The sequence below is a fragment of the Heterodontus francisci genome, chromosome 27 (assembly GCF_036365525.1).
Source record: "Heterodontus francisci isolate sHetFra1 chromosome 27, sHetFra1.hap1, whole genome shotgun sequence".
NCBI classification, from domain to species: domain Eukaryota; kingdom Metazoa; phylum Chordata; class Chondrichthyes; order Heterodontiformes; family Heterodontidae; genus Heterodontus; species Heterodontus francisci.
The window spans coordinates 18,947,995-18,969,513 of record NC_090397.1 but is presented as its reverse complement, the minus strand read 5'-3'; the positions used below and the strand labels follow the sequence as shown (position 1 = coordinate 18,969,513).

Sequence of the window (21,519 nt, the reverse complement as noted above, 5' to 3'; positions counted from 1 at the left end):
AGTGGGTAGGCACAGTCGAAACAAATTAAACAAACTAAAATAAAATGGTGGGGATGTGGTAGGAATATGGGATTACTGTAGGATTAGTATAAATGGGTGATTGATGGTTGGCACAAAAAAAAGGGCGGCGCAGTGGTTAGGACCACAGCCTCACAGCTCCAGCAACCCGGGTTCAATTCTGGGTACTGCCTGTGTGGAGTTTGCAAGTTCTCCCTGTGTCTGCGTGGGTTTTCGGCGGGTGCTCCGGCTTCCTCCCACCACCAAAAGACTTGCAGTTGATAGGTAAATTGGCCATTATAAATTGCTCCTAGTAGAGGTAGGTGGCAGGAAAATATAGGGACAGGTGGGGATGTTATAGGAATATGGGATTACTGTAGGATTAGTATAAATGGGTGGTTGATGGTGGGCACAAACTCGGTGGGCCGAAGGGCCTGTTTCAGTGCTGTATATCTAAATAAAATAAAAAATAAACAAATAAAAAAGAAAAAATAACTAAAAATAAAAATAAAAAGGAGGGCCCATCATGCTCTGAAATTACTGAACTCGATGTTCGGTCCGGCAGGCTGTAATGTGCCTAATCGGTAAATGAGGTGCTGTTCCTCAAGCTTGCATTGATGTTCACTGGACCACTACAGCAATCCCAGGACAGAGATGTGGGCATGAGAGCAGGGGGTGTGTTGAAATGGCTGGCAACCAGAAGCTCGGGGTCATGCTTTCAGAGTGAGCTCATGCCCACTTTAGTTATTTTTTCTTTTTTGTCTGTTGGAAATTAAAGTTGAGATGCATTGTTGGAGTACATATTTACCTTGCATCAAATCTGTGCCATACTTTACTATGGGGGTCATTGATAGGAATGTGCAAGATAGGAAGAAATGATTTCAGTTCAGTTTGCTGCGACCAACAACTGAAAAGTACCATTTACTGTTGTATTTCAAAGCTCTTAACTGCTTTCTCTGCTAAATATTTCTAAAAGTTCCTGTTGAATTTGGTCATTCTGTCAGTTGATCTGGATCCAACAATTAAAATTTGCAAACCTTGGTTGTTATGACCAGGTGAGAAAGAGGCCTAGGGTTCTCCTTCAGCCTTCACCTGGTCTTACTGTAACAGGGTTTAATTGTAAACACACTGTTTTTAGATCCCCCTTGGTGAATCTTTGTTCACTGCTTTCCAATTATAAGGCAAAGAAACCAACACAAATATGTTTTCTTAGGTTTAAAGAAGAAAGGTTGATATTTATTAAACTTAAATTCTAGTTCGGTTAACGCCTACGGATACACGACACGCCTACGGATACACGACGCGCCCACGCTAGCATGCATATGCAATACACACATGCAGATAGGGACAGAACAGAGCAGAAGAAATAAAGTGGAAAAGTTTGACGCAATCTCTGAAGAGGGTTTTTTGTAATGGATCTTCAAGCTCACTGTGAAGTCCTTGATTGTAGGTAGATCTTGCTTTTCGTTGGGGCCCAGTATTATTCTTAAACTTTGTTCACTGTAGGAGACTTTTCTCTCTTGGCGTTCACGTGTCTTCAGTGGATTCAGAGGCTTGTGAGAAAGAGATGGGAGCCGACAGGAGCAATCATCTCAGTCCAGGAGCAAACAGTTTTTCTGAGTTCAAACTCTCTGGGGCTAGTTCAAAAGAAAACCCTGGAACAGCCAGGTAGTCATGTGACCAACTGGTCTAACCAGTCCTGGCCCTTGTGAATTGTATCCTCCTTAGCAAGCCCTAGAAAGCGCTTCCTCACCTTTGATGTCTATTAGCATGTAAATGTTTTTTTCCAGCCACGGCTGATCTGTTTAACAAGTCAGTTCCTTGCTCCAACAACAGTTAAAAATCAATGTTCGTGACAAAATTAATGTGCCTCACTCTTGGCAAGTGGGGGCCTAGAATGACTTTGGTAGACTCACAAAATTTCTTCCAATAGTCATTTTGAAAAGTGATCATTGTGAACTTCTGTGTTCCAGATTTCCTTACAAGCCTCTGATTGGACTGACTAAGGGAAGGGAATTGGCAAGGAAGAGAAAGGATGAACTGAATGTGTATGTGAGTTATTTGCTGAATGGCTCACCTCATGTTGCAAAAGTAAGTAGTATAAAACTTCAATGAAAACATATGGGAGCAAAATTGGATGGCCCCTGAAAATGGGAATCCCAATGCATGATAACCCGTGTCCATTGATTGCAATTCACGCTGCCTGCTCATTTCATTGATCTTTGCATGCAGCTAGTGCTAAGTGCACTGTTCATTTGCCGGATGCATCAGCAGGTGCCAATACTGTAGTGGCCAGCACCACTTAAAGCTAGCCTGCACTGCTTAAAGGTGAGGTATATTATGACTGGAGCAGGGGCTGGTTGTTGGTGTTGAAGAGAATGTGACCTGGGAAAGAGTGAGGAATGGCACAACAGGAGATAGAGCAGGCTCCAAGGTTTTGATACGCTGCACTGGAGATCTTGGTGGAAGAGGTGGAGATGAGGAGGGATGTCCTGTAACTGCGGGTTTCCTGGAGGCCCTCCAGACAAATGCTCAGAAGGCAGTAGGAGTTAATAGCCACGGAGGTCAATGCCAGGAGTGAAGCCCCAAAGTCTTGGATGCAGTGCTGGAAGAAGTTCAATGACCTAATTCATGTGAGCAAGGTCAGTGAATACATCTTCAGATGCCATATCCTACCAGCTGCACCATGGGTCTCTCACACTTCTCAATGCACCAAACCCATCACTCACATGCCAACAATCTCCATCAGTCAGATCTCATGCCTAGCGTTCATATGCTTTGCCTCACCCTCACACTCTTAGCACTGCTGTAAACCTCACACCCACATCTCACAGCTTGTACATACTACCAGCTATTCAACCATGACAGCCACATCAGCCAAAAAGATTTGACAACACTGACACACTTCTCCCTTTCTTACAGGTCAAGGTGACGCACAACTGGAGGCAGAAAGACCTAACCAGAGGGGAACAGGAACACACTTGCAAGTCTAACCCACATTGATAAAATGGTGCTGGCCATTATTGGGATAGCCATTGTTGACAGTGTGGTCAGCGATGAGGTGCAACCATTGAAGATGATAGTAATCTCATACTTAATCCTCTTCCTCACTTGCCCCTCATCCCACACTCTTCTAATTTACAAGCCATAGATAGTGTAAGCATGAACCTTTACTTTCCCACCTCTCTGTACCAGAACCTTGCCCTTGTACCTCTTTCCTTCCAGATAACCAAGAGGTGCAACTTGGCCAGGTAGTGGAGGAACACCAAGAATAGAGCGATAATAAAGAACAGCACAGTTACTTGATTTCATAGTGATCAGTTCAGACACAACATGTTTCTCAGAGGAGAGATTAGAGGCAGGATCTACATATGGTGAGACATCAGGCACAAGTGGGCTGCCGCCTAGGCAGAGGGCAAGGTTAATGCAGGTGCCAGCTTGCTGGAGGGCAAAATTGCATACAGGTTCCACTGATGAGTACTTTGATGTGGGAGCCTGCAGAAGAATGATGAGTATGCGCAACTAAATGTTCGGTGAATTGGGAGGCTTGCCAATAAAACCTGCAATCAATGTCAAGAAGAATGGAGGATTCCTACACCAACTTGTTACAGGGCTTTGAGCAGAGCTTGGAGCCAATCATTTCCAGCATCATAGTGGTGGCCAACTCCTTTCTCACATTTATGGACCCAACCATGATGTAGCATCTGCTCTCGCAGCTTCCATTGCAGCATAAGCATCAGTCATCCAACCTCTGCATGTTACAGTGGAAGCTAAGACTGCTGCCATCATAGCTGTGGATTAAAATGTTCAAAGGGGCTTGCAGGGTACCACAGCAGTCCAACAACCTGTCATAGTCATACAGATTCAGCACTGAAACAGGCCCTTCGGCCCACTGAGTCTGTGCTGACCAACAATCACCTAACTGCTGCCTGCGGTTGTGCACCACCTTGTCCTGCAAGTGAGAAGAAAGTGTGCCAGTGAGTGTGGTACAGTGTGTATGGGTGATGTGCCTGTCATGGTTGAATAGCTCACAATAGGTCCACACTGTGAGATGTGGATGTGAGGCTTGCAGCAGTGCTAAGTGTGTGAGGGTGAAGTGAAGCTATTATTAGGGTCAAGTGAGGAGGAGTTGAAGGGCTTCTCTCTTTTTCCTCTCCTTGTTTGACCACAACAGGTTTAATTCTTTTTCAAAGTATATGTACTGGCCAATTCAGTAGGAGTTTGATTACTTACTTGCCATGATCATTACAAGAACCAATCAGACAGTTTTTCTTGAGTGAACAAAGAAAGAGGTTAACTTTATTGTATCCAAACTGAACTAATAAAATAATAAACAATGTGCCACCTTTCACTCTCACACACGCACGAGAGGTTTACACACACACAAATAAGTTACAGAGTGGGGAAGAGTAGATTGGTTGAGTTAGAATCCATAAAAATAAAAAAGTTATACAGTCTGTGAAGTTTGGTTATTCATCTGGCTTCTAGCTGAATTCAGTGGTCCTGAGGCTTTTAGTTTGAAGAGGTAGATGACTGGTTCAGTGAGTCTCTTGGAGATAGCAATGCAGATGATTTCCTCCAATGCAGTTTCTGATTGTAGCCAGAGTATGCAAAGGTGGTCAATCGACAAGCAGGATTTGAAAGCTTTCAAACTGGAATGGAGAGAGAGAGAGAGAGGTGACCCCCACTTAAGTTCAGAGTCCAGTTGCTTCTCCTCTGCTGCAGAAAAAACATCAGCTTAAAAGCACAGATGGGGAAGGGCTTGTCACATGACAGTCACTCAGTCATTCACAAATAGCAGTTAGCAGTATTTCTCTGCTTGCTGAAAGAACAGATAGTTCCTTTAAACTTCTCGGGTCTTGGTTCTTGCTGGGAAATGCACAGACATTTTGTCTCCCTCTTCACAGTCCTTTGCAATGTAGGTTACAGTGTTGTAACCTAGGTGATCATCTGAAATTGCCTTTTAAAAATGTTCTTTTCAAATTTCTTCAATAAAATATAAATTCAGATCTCCAGTCAGGGGACAAATGAAAATTATCATTCAACAAAACACATTGGCATAACAGTATGAAAATTAGGTATGAGTCATGACTGAGAGAGAGTGGTGTAAGGTGAGTGTTGGGGTGTGGTACATTGAGCAGTGTGTGAGGCTAGTGATGCAGTTGGTAGGATATGGCATTTGAAGATGCATTCACTGACTTTGAACACTCGTGTGAGGTCATTGGTCTTCTTACAGCACTGCATTCAAGTCCTTGGGGCTACACAACTAGCAGTGACTGCGATCGTTGTCTGCTCCCACTGCCTTTGCAGTGTTTGTCTGGAGGACCTCCTGGTCCTCTGTGGATCAAGAACCTTTCTCTTCCTGTTCAGCTCCTGCACTAAGGCCTCCAGTACTGCCTCGAGGAACCTCAGAGCCGGCTCTCTGTCATGTTGCACCGTTCTTGTCTCTTTCTCAGGAGAAACTCAATGCCAGAATGACTTCCAGCACCTCCTCCAGTCAAAATGCACCTCTCCTTTAGGAAGGTGCATGCCAGCTTCAAGTAGCGCAGGCTATTCACGTTAATCTCTTACGATTTTGTGACCGCTGTTCAGGTATGCAGTCAGTCAGCAGTACGCTTAGCATGCACACTACAATCATGGAAATGAGCAGGTAGCATGAGGTTTGTGTGCTTCCACATCAGAAGTGATCCCCTTGCCCATTTTCAGGCCTTATCAAGTTTTGCAAGCTATCTCTCCCTGTTCATTCATTCAAATATATATCTCACTAGAAAATCAGTGTTTGTATTGATTCATTGCTCCTAGTTTTAACCTCTCTTTAATTGAATTTGTACCATCTGTCTTAATATTGATCCTAAAATGTTCCAGCTATGATTAATCTTAATGTCAATCCAAAGACTGTGAAAGACTTTGCTCAAAGCATTACTGATATAAAGAAAAAGCCTTTTAGTGAACAAGGCTAAGAGAAGCATATCTATAGAATGAACATATGTCCTGAGTCTGATCCCTGAGGCCCAACTCATCAAGGTTCAACTGCAGCATACTGCAGCCAGTGTTACATGAATAATGGTGCTCATGTTTTACAGCCAAATCCATTCAACGCATACAATACTCACCTTACTATAATGAGACCCATCTAAAGTGAAGAAGTCAGGATCGTAATCCTCCAATATTGTTGCTATTAGATTCAGCAGCTGAGAGATGGCTGTGGTGTTTGATGTTTTGTGAGCAGCATGCATTAACAATTTGGTTGAAAATAAAAAGCGAGAATCTCCCAATAGTGTTACTTCCTCAATCCAATCTCATATCCATTGTATTTCTGTCCAGTTCTGTGCACAGGTTGGTCCATAGCTCCCTGTGCAATATGGTAACTGTCAAGTTTTTTCTTTGAAACAGAGGTTTTGGTATTCTGCTTATCAATAGGTGCAGAACAAATGTAAAGTAAGGCTGCTTTAGTTGGTTTACAAATGCCGCATTCTGTGCGGGTCTATTTATCCTGACTGGCTTTGGTGGTCAAGGTATATGGAGTCATTCAGGATCATAGAGTTCAAAGTTCAACTCCTTTGATTATGAATCATTCAGTGGAAGCAGCAGCAGCAGCCATTAAGACTGTGTGAGTCCAGAAAACAGTGATCTATAACCTATCTGCTAGCTGACATTCTCTACCCTGGTTTGTTTTTCAAAGTCCTTCAGCACAATTCTAATCAGTATGCAGCAGGGATATCAGTTGATCTGTACCAACCGTCAGCAGTTTGTGTGAGGTATTCAGTCAATAGATGGACAAATTTATGATCTACATGTAATGTGATGCATCAGTTACAGTTACCCCATACTTTGAAACCGGCCTTCAAATCCCTAAGCTATAAGATGCAAAAATGTAATTACGAGTTTCTATCCCTAATATCAGAATTTCTTGTATAATGTGAACATACTTTGAACTGGATTATAGTTCATATTTGTGTGAGTCAGGCAATGCAAACTGCCAAGTGTATTCAACTTAATTTTCAAGGAGTGTAAAGAAAAGGCCTATCACTGCATCAAGCCTGCTCCGCTCAGAGTCGATGTATGGTTATTCTATCATGGTTTTCCCTTCCCTGTCACAATGCTAAACTGTTAACTTTAGTGCCAATGGCACATCTGTGTGCTTGAGAGCTCCAAGTTCAACTCCTCTGATTATGAGCACTCAAATTTATCAATGGATCTCGACAATGGAAATCAGCAATCCAATTAGAATAGCGGGGGGCTTTGGTGGAGAACAAAAGCACCGGAAAGTATGAGGACCCCAATAACAAAGTTACCCTGGCTGGAGAGATTGTTTCTGTGAGGGATGGGATGGGATTGATGGGAGGGATGGGAATAACAAGAGTGGAATGGGGATGGCATGGGAGGGATGGAAGGAATGAGATGGAGATGGCTTGAGAGAGATGGCATAGGAAGGATGGAATGGCAAGGGATGGGGATTCACTAGATTTGAATGAAAAAGTTTTAGAAGGTGGTCAGGTGGTTTAAAAGAATACATCAGTGTTGTTTCTATGGACGAAGAAAATGATAACCGTCCATACCCTCCAGAGTTTCTACACGGTCTAACTCCAATGGCTATGCCACGGCACAAAATTAGACTCAAGGAAGAAGCCATTATATTGTTGCTACAAAACTTGAATCCTAAACAAGGACTTCGTCATGGAACAGGATTGGTAGTTATGAAACTGGTTTCCTGGATGATAGCTGCTGAAATCATAACACGCAGATTTCAGGGAAATAGATTTCTTACTCCTCAAATAATATTGAGCCCACCAGATGTAAATGTGCCTTTTCAACTCAGGAGAAAAAAATTCCCAATTAGACTTTCATATTCTATGACTATAAACAAGTCACAAGGCCAGATTCTTAACATTTTTTTTTTTTAATTCATTCATGGGATGTGGGCTTCACTGGCTATGCCAGTATTTATTGCCCATCCCTAATTGCCCTTGAGAAGGTGGTGGTGAGCTGCCTTCTTGAACTGCTGCAGTCCATGTGAGGTAGGTACACCCACAGTGTGTACACCCGCTGTTAGGAAGGGAGTTTCAGGATTTTGACCCAGCGACAGTGAAGGAACAGTGATATAGTTCCAAGACAGGATGGTGTGTGACTTGGACGGGAACTTGCAGGTGGTGATAAATTTGGATTTATATTCCTAGACCTATTTTTACACATGAATAGCTTTATGTAGTTTTTTCCAGAGTATGACGTTTTGATTCTGTTAAAGTCTTTGGTGAAAGAATAACTAGAAATCCAGTATTTCAAGAAGTACTGTTGCATTAAAGATACTAATTTGACCGCAAATGTTTTGTGGGTCTCTGTTAGTGTTTAAATAAAAAATGTCCAGCTCAGGAAGTACAGAAAATAACATCAAATATTAAGAAATCTATTTTATAATTCAACAGCTATTTCAATATTACAATTTCCTTGTCTTTAAATGTGTAGGAGATGGATAACAAAACATATGGGCTGGATTTTGCGGTCAACAGCGAAGCAACTGCACTCACTGCCGACCGCGAAGAATGCTGCCCACAAAGATCTAGTGATCTCTGTGGTGGACATATCCCTCTTCCCAATGACAATTTAAATCCAATGCCAAGTCAAGGGGATTTCCAAGAGGCAATAATGTCAGTAGGGTAAGCAGCCAATCAAATTGAAATTTCACACACAGCAAACCAGGAAGTTAAAAGCATTGATTATCCATCATTTTTATTGTAATTTTCAGATAGCAAAGTAAATGATCATGATTGAATTCTGATGGAAGTTCTAAGATCAATACAAACAAACTTGAAAAAAATATTTTAAATGTGGGCTTTTTTATCATGATGGAGAAATTTGACAATCTACAAATATAAAATTAGCTTTTCAGGGCCAGTGAGGGTGTTTAGCAGTGATTACCAAGTTAGTATGTTGTTAAAAACCCGGTAACCTCATTCAACAATGTGTAGCTTTATCAAGGGTTTTTACAGCGATGCTAATGGTGTAAAAGTGGATATTTTTGTGAATTCGCTGATTGCTTGGGGAATTCAGTCTAGGGGGACTTCAACAACAAATCCTCTGGAGGAATGTAGAATCGCTAAAGCAACTGCTGGAATTCAGTGTTATTCTGCGCATGTGCAAACTCCAGATGTTGCTGTCAGTTACAGTGGAGTAGTGACAGCAAATGCTGACAGATTTGTCCTTGTTGCCACTGCAAATTCTAGGCCATGTTTTTAACCGTATTGCTAGGCTTCTCATATTAAAACAAGTACATGAGCCTGAACATTCAGGGTAATGCTTCGGACACAGAGTGTCATAGGGCAGGGTTGCACGTCAAGAGTTTGTTCATGAAGGGTCACGGTATCCTGACCAGAATTGATTGAGTGTGCCGACTTTCATGCCTAAATTTCCAATATGCATGGAACTCTTGAACTAAGAATGCCAACAGAGGAAATCTACCATATAATTTGGACAATGTCTTAATGGGAATTTTCATTTTCATATTTTGCAGAGTGATCTTGTCTACACATTTTTTCATTGTTTTCCAAATAATGAAAGACCCTCTGTGTCCCAATCACCAGGTACTGAAACTGCACATCTTGTTTATCATTCCACTTGTTACTGCTTGATAAAAGTCCGTGCAACATATCGCAAATACCTGAAGATGAGATAAATACTTTCAAGCCATGTTTGATCAGTTTTGATGCACTTGCTTGTCTTTCAGAGGCTGTATCTCACACTGGGAAGTTGTCAGCGAGCACACAGCTCTGCATCTCCTGGGAGAATAACAAGCTGTCTGTGATGGTGAAGCATGTCAAAAACATTGTAAGTACATAGTTTACATCCAGCAGGCGTTCAAACCTGTGGTGCTGCAGAATTTTCTATCAGCAGGATAGAGGAAAAGCAGCAAAAGTATAATCCTTATCTGCTTATATGTGAAGATGCTGTATTTACATGGAACAATGCAATCCAAGCATTGGGGCCAAGTTTACTAATATAGAGTGACGCAGTGGTTAGCACTGCAGCCTCGCAGCTCCAGCGACCCGGGTTCAGATCTGGGTACTGCCCGTGCAGAGTTTGCAAGTTCTCCCTGTGACCACGTGGGTTTCCACTGGGTGCTCTGGTTTCCTCCCACAGCCAAAGACTTGCAGGTTGATAGGTAAATTGGCCATTGTAAATTGCCCCTAATGTAGGTAGGTGGTAGGAGAATTGAAGGAAGGTGGGGATATGGTAGGGAATATGGGATTAATGCAGGATTAGTATAAATAGGTGATTGATGGTCAGCACAGACTCAGTAGACCGAAGGGCCTGTTTCAGTGCTGTATCTCTCTATGACTAATATACATTATCTGTTGGGAATCAAACCTGTTAGTCGCATGACACAAAATCATGAGCATCTTCCTTACTATTTTTGTGCAATTTTAATTAAATACAGAAAGAACTTGCATGTGTATCATGCCCTTCACAGCCTCAAGACATCACAAAGCACCTTGCAACCAATGAGGTACTTTTTGAAGTGTAGTCACTGTTATCATGTAGGAAATGCAGCAGCCAATTTGCACACAGCAAACTCCCACAAACAGCAATGAAATATATGACCAAATCATCTGGGCTTTTTAGGTGTTGGTTGAGGAGTAAACATTGGCTAGAACACCAGGGAGAACTCCACCTTTTCCTCTTTGAATAGTACACTGGGATCTTTGAATATCCACCAGCCTCAGTTTAACATCTCATCCGAACGACTACACTCCTGTTTGCATTTTTAACTTTGCTCCAATACCTGGATCACTGCTTGAAATGCTCAAGCCAATGATTCAGCTGCCTGGGAAAGAGGACCTCCTTCCTGACATTCACTTGCTCTCTCAGCACCTGTGTGGCTTTGTGGGGGAATCGGGGAGCCCTAGACGATATCAGGCAGCCTGCTGCTTTGATAACTCAATCTTCACTCATTGCCTTTGAAAACTGTGCCTTTCTTTTCAGAGGCTGCAGGCTGCTTTTCAGTAGCAGCCAACCTCTCAGATCTCCTGCCGTGCCAGTGGGCCAGCCATCTATAACAAACACAATTCATGCTGGCAGCTCATCAATTATTATGTAAATAAGCCCCAACCAAGAAAATTGAACGTACCTCCTGCCAAATATATCTGGTGGGCGGATGAGCCCTATGCCTGGCTGATATACACTGGGTACGAATATCACTCCCACTCTGCACTGTCAAGACCTGTAAAGAAATGGGTGCACATGTGATCTCCAATTAGATGAATAGGTAGCCCTGCAAATTGATCAAAGTAAAATGACTAGCAGAAATTGATCAATACAACCAACTTATAGTGAGCACTGCATCAGTTCAATGCAGGTTTCCCATTTATAAATCAAACAGTACACATGGTGAAAACTGCAGGCAAATTGTACTTTAGCTGCTGACATGAGGAAAAGGGTCTTTTGCTGCTGATCTCCTCGCTTCCTGGGGACCAGGATTAGAGTTCTGTCCTAAGAATACATAGTACACACTTCTGACTACCTTATGCCTCTTTGCACTAAAAAAAACTACTTCAAACATAAGCAATTCTGCCATATGCTGGCATTCTCAGTTCTACTGTATGTACTACATGTACACAACAAGACAAATGTTAACAGCTGTGCTAGAGTTAACAACTGCAAATCGCAACGTTACTTCTGGTCACTGTGCCATCCCAATTGTAAGTCAAGAAGCAGAAATCCACAGTGATAGTCTGTATTTATTTTATACCTTTAACACAGTAAAACATGCCAAAGTGCTTCACAGAGCGCAATCAGGTAAAATTAGACACCGAGCTGTATAAAGAAATATTAGGACAGGTGACCAAAAACTTGGTCAAAGAGGTAGGTTTTCAGGAGCAACTTATAGAAGGAGAGAGAGGTAGAAAAGCAGAGACCTTTAGTGAGGGAAATCAAGAGCTTAGAGCTTAATCAGTTGAAGACATGACCACCAATGGTGCAGCAATGAAAATTAGGCATGCTCGAGAGGCCAGAGTTGAAGGAGTGCAGATATTTCTGAAAGTTGTAGGGCTGGAGGAGGTTACAGAGATAGGAAGGGGCAAGACCATGGAGGGATTTGAAAATAAGGATGAGCTAAGTATTTAGCATACTCATGACAGAAAAGCAATGCTCCCTCTGGATGTATCTGGAAAGACCCCTTCTTTGTTCCCCCTTATTTTTATCACAGCCACCCTGTAGAAGCTCGTGCTGTTGATGGAGTTGTTATTGCATGTAAAGAGGCTGTGATGCCAAAATACAAATGCCTTCAAAGCTCGGAATTTATTTCATCTTCTGCATTGCCTCTGGCCTGCAGATTTTTATAATGAAGCATTGCAGCTTTTAAAAGTCCTTAGGGGACAGAGGTTTGCAAATAAATATGGTACTTAAAGTGAATTGTTCAATGTAACTTGTTCACTAATGTTCTTTAGGGAAGGAAACAAGTCATCTTTACACTGTCTGACTTATCTATGACTGCAGTCTCATACCAGTGTGCCTGATCTTAGCTGCCCTCTGAACTAGCCTAGCAACACCCCCACACCACCCGCAGCACCACCCACCCCGCCCCCATCACCATTCCCCCCCCCCCCCCCCCCCCACTGCCTCTAGTGCCTCTAGTTGCATCAAACCAGAGTAACTAGGGATTGGCAATAAATGCCAGCCTTGCCAACAATGCCCAAATCCTCAGAATAAAAAAGAAAAGCAAGTTGTATTTTTTTACTCAGTTGATGGATGAATGTTTCTATTTTGGTAGCAGAGATAAAGAACCCTCAGCGCATTTTGTTTACAGATGGGATGCTCTGTGCCAGGAGCTGGTAGCCAACAATATCTGAATGCAAAACACATGGAGGAAGGAGGGGAGGAGGCAGTTGGGGGGTTGTAACTTTTCATGTTCACACTGTTGGGGAGACCTCCTTGCCGCCTCATTACTTCAAGGAATCATTTCTAAAGGCATTCCAGGGTTTCCTTTCCCACCACTCAGGCATCTCTTTTCCAGGACACAGAGGCTAAATCTCTCCAACCTTTCTTCATAACATAGTTCTTTGTTATTAGGGATCAGCCTCGTTATTCTCCTCTGCACTCCATTCAGCACATGAATGACTCCCTTATTCATTAACAACCAGTATCCAAGGTGCCATCTGACCAGAGCATTGATCTTGACTTCCTCCGACTTGTATTTTGGCTGCATAGTCCAACATTCTATTGGTTTTGTTAATTGTTACACTGTGTTGTTTGGACATTTTGAGCATCAAGTCCATTAAGACTCCTGGATCTCATTCAACTTTATACTCAGTTATTTCAACACCATTCGGGGAGCATGTGTGATGCCCACTTTTCCTTCCCATGTGCAGTATTTCATCTGTCATTGCAATTTGAGCAATTTACCATTGAGTCTTGAGTAGGCTGTAAGCATCTTCTTTGTAAGATTTTCGAGCATGAGGACTTTGTTCCAGGTTTTGCTAATTTTTCTTCTCTGTGAGTTCGGGCTTTGTGCCAGGTTCTGGATAAGGAGACATGCTAAAGTAAGAGAAGACGATTTAACACTTCTCAAAATGTTTCTGGCCCCAACAGCCATTTGCCTGGCGCCACTTTCATACTCTTAAGATCATTAATCAGCACAATACTGGAAGGAGCAATTCATCCCCCTAGCAAAGTGCAACAAAGGCATGGCATGGATGTAATCCTTGTCTCTGAAAAATTCAGTCTCTTTGTCATTTTATCTGATTAGTGCAAACATTGTTAACATTTGAAAATGAATTGTGGTTTAACTTTGTTTTATGCAAACGGTGTGCATATCAGATCTCAAAGTTATTCCAATTTGTTCCCCACCTTTTTGACACCAGAGACTCACAATGGGTTACAGTTCTGAATGGCAATGTTTGCCAATATTTGGTATGGCATTGAAGGTTTTTTTAAACAAAAAATTTGCCTTCTAGGAATGAAAAGGTAAGGCTGAGGGTCTCACACATTGAGATACTCCCTGATGTCCAATAACCAGTTGACCGGGATGTGGGGGGACCCAATAGATAATTTTTGGAGTTTTTCCCTGAGGGTATTGGCCTGTCATTGTATTTGCATTTTACTTTTGCATTTCCCAAATATTAAAATAGCTCATCTATTGCTTTTAGGGAAAATCATTGCATTGCAAATGGAATGCTAATCATGGAATCATACAACACTGAAGGAAGCCATTCGGCCCATCATGCCTCTGCCAGCTACCTGGTCCCACTGTCCTGTTTTTTTCACCATGGCTATAAAAACTTTTCTTGGCCGAGTATATATCCAATTCCCTTTTGATAAGTTACTATTAAATCTGCTTCCACTACCCTTTCAGGCAGTGCATTCCAGATCATAACAACTTGCTGTGTAAAATAATGTCTCCTCCTCTCCCCTCCATTGATGGAACTTTATTGGGACTCTAAAATGTGAGTTCTATACGCATTTTGTGGCTTACATTTCATTGTTCAATATTACAGTTGGTCCAGATAAACATGTATCTGATAAAAACACAACATTCCAACTTGCTATTCCCAGCCACACTCATACTGAAGAAATCCCCGCCCAACCATGACCTGTATTGGCAAATACATTCATCAAAACTCAGCAAACACTGTTAAGTTTGCTCATACTGTCAAACTTGCCCTTAAAATGGCTAACGTTAAAATTTTAAGTTGTATTTGTGCCAAGCTTTGACTCTCTGGAGACTGCAAATCAATGGACATTGAGCAGTATCACTAACTAGAGAGGTCACCATAATGACGGCACAGCATTCAACAGAAGCTCAGGGAAGTTTGGAACTGACTATGTACTAGTAAAGCATTCTATAACACAAGTAAACAACATATCCTCTCTTTCCGTTTGCTTTGTAAGAGTAGGTTTTGATGGACGTGAGCTGAGCTAACTATCCAATTTCATTCACTTCAGTCATCTCTAGTGAATATTTTTTATTTCAAAAGTAATAAAATTAGATGACGCTGTATAAAATAATAAGCCTTCCTGTCAGACATGTTTCATGAGGCGCTTCTTAAGATGTATACTATATTGAAAGTATCAATCTTTTGTCATAACTATTGTCTTCATTATTAAAGGTTTTAAGACCAATGAAGTCAAGTTAAAGGATGGGGAATTACTAACTCCAAACAAAACACAAATAAACAGCAATATTAGGTTGAACTAAGAGTGCTACATTTGTATTTGATGAATGAGTTCACTGACAACTTTATACATATATTAGCAAATCTCTTGCAGCATTGCACATGGGGAAGTGGAGATCAAGTGTTGTTTTACAGTGAATCAGGGTTAGAGGTTGGGGAACCACTGGACCAGGGCATGCAAATGTAAATTCAGTCCCCATTTACAAGCTATAATTTTTGTCCTTATTTTTATCTAATAATTTTACTTTAAATCATTGCTTATACTTAAATTTTAAACATGCAGCAATTTGGGGTCGACTTTGATGTAGAGCGCAGACTGGGTTGGTGATGGGCAAGACATCCCGTCCATCCTCCTGATGACATCAGGAGGCCTGATCGGGTTTTCCTGGTCAGGCCTTCTCATTCAAGTAGAACAGGTGAGCAGCCAGATAATCACACTGCTTAAAAGCAGCTCGCCATTCAGAGGGTGGGAAAGCTGGTGGGGCAAATCATCATGGGCCTGTAGCCTGTAAATGATAGGGCAGGAGCCATTGAGGGTTAAACAGAGCATCAGATCGCAGCAGTGGGGACATTTTATAAGCACAACACAGCAGCATGGACTTGACGTGAGGAAGACTTTGATGTGAAAAATTCCGAAGAAACTGAAAAGCATAGTGGCAGAACTGTCAGCTGTGAAACTGACAGCTGTGATTTTTTTTTTTAACTAACCAATCACAAAGCTGCTCTGAGGAGAGTTCCTGCTCTCTCCAACTGTCACAGAGAGAGAGGGGGGATAGAGAGAGAGAGAGAGTGGGGGGGGATAAAGAGAGAGAGATGGGAGAGAGAGAGATGGGAGAGAGAGAGGCGGGAGGAGAGAACGGTCACACTGGAAACCGCCGAGCCCCCGGATAAAGTCAGTACAGTGCTGGCAGAAGGTGGGCTTGGTCAGCGTCACTTCCCTCGGGCAGTGCCCGTGGCCCAGGTGTTGGCGGTGGCCACTTGCTGCCGCTTTCCGTGGCCCGACAGTGGGCTAGAGTTGGGGCTGGATCCACACTACGACTTCCTCAAGCGGGGGAGCAAAGCCTGGCTTTCCGCCTGCATCCTGCTTGTACTCAGGGTGCGGGGACGGCGCCCAGTTAACTTAACATCTATCATTGGGAAAATGCTAGAGTCCATTATTAAGGAAGAAATAGGACATTTGGAAAAACATATGCAATCAAACAGAGTCAACATGGTTTTATGAAAGGGAAATCATGTTTGACAAATTTGTTAGAGTTCTTTGAGGATATAACAATCAGAGTGGATAAAGGGGAACCGGTAGATGTAGTGTATTTGGATTTTCAGAAGGTGCCACATAAAAGGTTATTGCACAAAATAGGAGCTCAGGGTATTGGGGGTAATGTGTTGGCGTGGATTGAGGATTGGCTAACACACAGAAGGCAGAGAGTCAGGATTAATGGGTCTTGTTCAGGTTGGAAAGTCGTAACAAGGATCGGTCCTAGGCCCTCAACTATTTCCTATCTATATCAATGACTTGGAGGAAGAGACAGAGTGTAATGTATCCAAATTTGCTGACGTTACAAAAATAGGTGGGAAGGCATGTTGTGATGAGGACACAAAGAATCTGCAAAGGGATATAGATAGGTTAAGTGAGTGGGCAAAAACTTGGCAGATGGTGTTCAATGTGGGAAAGTGTGAGGTAATCCACTTTGGTAGGGAGAATAAAAAGGCAGATTATTATTTAGATAGAGAAACACTACAAAATACTGCAGTACAGAGGGATCTGGGTGGTCTTGTACATGATACAAAAAGTTAGCATGCAGGTGCAGCAAGTAATTAGGAAGGTAAATGGAATTTTGTCCTTTATTGCTCGGGTAGAGTTTAAAAATAGGGAAGTCTTGTTACAACTGTACAGGGTGTTGGTGAGGCCACACCTGGAGTACAGCATACAGTTTTGGTCCCCGTATTTAAGGAAGGATATGAAGCATTGGAGGCAGTTCAGAAAAGGTTCACTAGGCTGATTCCTGGGATGAAGAACTTGTCTTATCAAGAACAGCTAAACAGGTTAGGCCTTTATTCATTGGAGTTTAGAAGAATGAGAGGTGATCTTATTGAAACATATAAGATTTTAATGGGACTTGACAGGATAGATGTTGAGAATATGTTTCCACTGGTGGGGGAATCTCGAACTAGGGGACATAGTTACAGAATAAGGGATCACACATTTAAAACTGAGATGCAAAGGAAGTTCTTCTCTCAGTGGGTAGTGAATCTCTGGAATTCTCTACTTCAGAGTTGTGGAGGCTAGGTCATTAAATGTATTTAAGGAGGAGGTAGATAGATTTTTGAAATCTCGGGAAGTCGAGCGTTATGCGGAGCAATCCCGAAAGAGGAGTTGAGGCCTGGGACAGATCAGCCATCATCTTATTGAATGGTGGGGCAGGCTTGAGGGGTTGAATGGCCTACTCCTGCTCCTATTTCTTATGTTCTTATGTCCTTATCTAATTTGTTCTTGAGTACATCAGGTCTGAGGTTTAATTCATAGTTCAAAGTCCTGAGAGGAGTTAATTTTTTTATTTCTGTTTGCCTTTATTGTTTTTAGAAAGATGGGACATAAATGATATACAAAAATCATTCAGAATACTATAGTCTATGGAGCCTTTCATATTCTGCTTTACCTCACTACCTCAGGTTCCCATATCATAGAAACACATCATTTTTGCAACATTCCAAGTACTAGCTGACAATTAAAATTCCCCAAAAAACAATGCCATCTGTTAACAAATTTATTCTGCGATTTAGCTCCACAACACAGACGCAGACTAAATGAGCATGTGTCTGGAGAGGGGTGCTGTCGGGGGTGGGGGGGGTTAGAGGTCGGGTGAAGTAATAATTCAGCGTATACACTGAGACAGGATGGATGAAATCCATGGCGGTTTATTCATTTTATTCATGAATTCCACTCTGCTGAGCAATCTTGTGAGTGGAGGGACCTCTCTTTTAACATACAGTAAACTCTTCAGCCAAGAAGCTTGAGTTATTGTTCTCTGGTGTTTGTTCCAGAGTCACTTGACTGGTATAATTTATAGCTGTGTTTATTCTCAGTTGTTGTACAGTGGCCAGCCCAGGCCCACTGCCTTCAATTTCCTGTGTTTTCTCTTGTCGTGACCTTGTGCATGACTTTATACCTCCACATTATCCTCTCTGTATTAGCCATGTTGTTCCAGCCTCTCATCACACTGTGACCAGCTGTTATTTATTACAAGCTCCCCCTGTGTTAATATCAACACCCTGCTGCCTCTACACTGAAACAAATTGTTGGCCCAGTGTTTCTGCACAGCTTACATGTTCTGGCATCTTTTAGCTCTTAAATAAATACCTGTTCTCCCTTCAAAATGCCTCTTTTTTAAATTCCTTGTCGTATTTGATCTTTTAACACAAAATCTGTGCTTTACAAAACCTATTTCATCGTTGGAAACCAAACAATTGTTTAATATCGTTCCAACAAATGTTGCTCCTCAATTACAATTGCTGGTGGAGATAGAATTATATCAACAAGTTACCAAATTATTTTAAAGGAAATCAGCAGAATATCATTCTGTTATACAGCCCCTCTCCCAAACAACCCCTACCCTCCCCCATTTTAAAGGGAGAACAGATATTGATTTAAGAGCTAAAAGGTACCAGTACATGTAAACCGTGCACACTGACCCTGACACAGCTGCCATTTTAAATCTGCAGGATCTGCCCAAATACTATTTCCATTAATCAGAATCGGAGTGATCTCCTGAACTTGTTTCCATCACCTAAGTGGGGAATGGAGAGAAATTTTGCTGGATTTGGCTTCTTTCATTGGCCTGGATTTTTGCCTCTCCCAAGAGATTACATGGTTTCTAGGTATCAGAAAGGCTGAATGGACCAGTAGGTCTTTTTCCTGTGTGGCATTTTTTGTCTGTTTGTATGTTCCACCCACGTGAAAACTGGCCATAGGTTCTCTGCAGGACGATGGGCGGCTCAGTCAGGTCCCTCCTGTCACTCCAGCTGATTATACAACAAAGGAGGAGGTTGGGCAGAGATTAGTATCGAGTAATGAACTCCTGAACCCAAATTTCCGCAAAATTGAATTAACATGTTCAAGTAGCAAAGTATGAAGAAGATAAATGAAAATGTGAATGTCATTTGAAAATACTGTTACACCAATTGTTTGTTGGGCACGAGGGTAAATTTCGCAAGACTCTGTTCCTGGTGTGGAGTCCTGCTGCATGGGACTGTAGATTGGAAAATAAGCCACAGCTAAGGCATGAATCTGATCTGTTCTCCCATCAAATGAGACACCAGGTCAGGAGCTGTGATACAAAATTTAACTATAATATGCTTGCTGTTATTTTGCACATTCCTTTGGGGTTGCTGTAATGCAGTAACATGGACAGAAAAATTAGATACCAGTCTGCACTGACATTTGCACAGGCCCTGCAAAGACATATTCTTCCTAGTCTGCACCATGATATCTGGGATGGTGGGGAGGCAATTATGAATATATCAAAATCAATTTTACTCTGGTAAATCATTTTATAACTCTGCTTATTTGTTCCTCCTTACTTATATAAGAACATACGAACAATGTCGAACAGATAAAGACTATCTTGTCCATCCAGCCTGTCCCAAACAATTGAGATAAAAACAAGAAATGCTGGATTCACTCAGCAGGTCTGGCAGCATCTGTGAAAAGAGAAGCAGAGTTAACGTTTCGGGTCAGTGACCCGTCTTCGGAACTGACAAATATTAGAAAAGTCACAGGTTATAAGCAAGTGAGGTGGGGTTGGGGCAAGAGATAAGAAAGGAGAAGGAAACAATTGAGATACTTGTGTGTCCCAATACATGCACTCCCCACCTCACCCAAAACCATGTGATCCCTGGGGAGAGGTGAAAAATCAGACAAAAACCCAGACCAATTTGAAGGGAAAATATCTGAGAAATTCCTGTCTGACCTGTCAAGGTGATCAAAACTAGTCAAGGAGATCATTCTGGCCCTGAATTTCCTGAAGTACCTACATTTTGTAAGAGTTGATGTCCACCCCAACCAGAAATAGATCCAGCTCTCGCTTGACGCAAGTTCCACACCACACAAGGCAGCAGCCTGTGCCAGACATCTAACCTAGAACTGGCTTTGTACAACTTAAAATTGTAACCCCTGGAGCTTCCTAACCTGTTTAAATTGAGCAAACTGTTAATTGGAACACAATCTAATCCCTTCATCACCTTATAGACCTCAAACTGATCACCCCTAAGTCTAGGCTTCTCTAAAGTTTAGAGTCCCGACTCTTTTAGCCTATCTTGATAACTAAGATGCTTAATACTGGGAATTAGTCAAGTGGCCCTCCTCTGCATCCTTTCTAAAGCCTCAATATCACCCACCATGTGAGGAGACCAAAACTGGACACAGTATTCCAAGTGACGCCTGACCAAGGTCTTGTACAAGAACAAAATAGTAAGCCTCGTGTAATACTCAATTGTCCTGCGAATGAATCCCAACACCCTATCAGCTGTAGCTATCACTGCACAGTATTGCTCATGTACCTTTAGAGATGTATGCAGTAGAACACCCAGATTATTTTCTTTTTCCGTCGCTGTCGGCTGTCCCTCAATTCGAGGATGATGTCTACTCGAGGTCATTAGTTTCTGCCATTGGTCTTCAGGTGACTGAACAGGCCGATTCTCGACCCACAGATCTTTGGGCACATGGGGCAGGACGTCCCATGAGGTTGTGGGATCTGCAGTGCAGGACTTGCTTCCGAAACTTTCCTTCTCTGCCGCCGCTCTGCCTCATCATTAAGGCATTTGGACTCAAAGCATGATGTAGCTTGACTGACAAGTTGTCACCATTTTGAACGATTGGTAGCAAGCTCCTCCCAGTCATCAATGTCAACGCTGCCTTGCTTCAAAGAGAACTTCAGAGTGTCTTTGAAGCGTTTTCTTTATCCTCCCCTGGAATGCTAGCCATTTGAGAGTTGTGAAAACAGGACCTGGCGGGGAAGACGGTTTTCGGCCATCAGTGTCCAGTCCATCAAAGTTGATTTCACAGGAGCTTTGCCTGAATACTTGTGGAGCTGATTTCAAGAGGGACACTAGTGTTTGTTCGATGGTCCTCCCATTGAATCCGGAGGATGTGGCAGAGGCATTGCTGGTGGAATTTTTCTAGCGCTCTTATGTGTTGCTGATACATAGTCCAGGTTATAGTGCAGTACAGGAGTGTGGTGACAACAACTGCTCTGTACACTAGGACATTTGTTGACCTGTGGAGGTCTTTGTCATCAAACACTCGCTGCTGTAGTTTATAGAATGCTGAGCTGGTGCAGCTGATCCGGTGTTGGATCGCCTC

The 21,519-nt window shown here is 42.3% G+C and overlaps 1 protein-coding gene across 2 annotated transcripts in view; it reads left to right on the top strand.

Annotated features, from left to right (window-relative positions):
* LOC137384681 (phosphatidylinositol 3-kinase C2 domain-containing subunit gamma-like) overlaps positions 1 to 21,519 on the top strand; it is a 202,914-nt gene that overhangs the window by 166,579 nt on the left and 14,816 nt on the right. Inside the window, exons 29-31 of one of the 2 annotated variants that reach the window (XM_068058945.1) lie at positions 1,971 to 2,088; positions 9,506 to 9,575; positions 9,719 to 9,819. In XM_068058945.1, coding sequence (XP_067915046.1) covers positions 1,971 to 2,088; positions 9,506 to 9,575; positions 9,719 to 9,819 — 289 coding nt within the window. Of the gene's footprint in view, positions 1 to 1,970; positions 2,089 to 9,505; positions 9,576 to 9,718; positions 9,820 to 21,519 lie in introns of those variants that run through there. The other variant, XM_068058946.1, reaches the window with a different exon arrangement.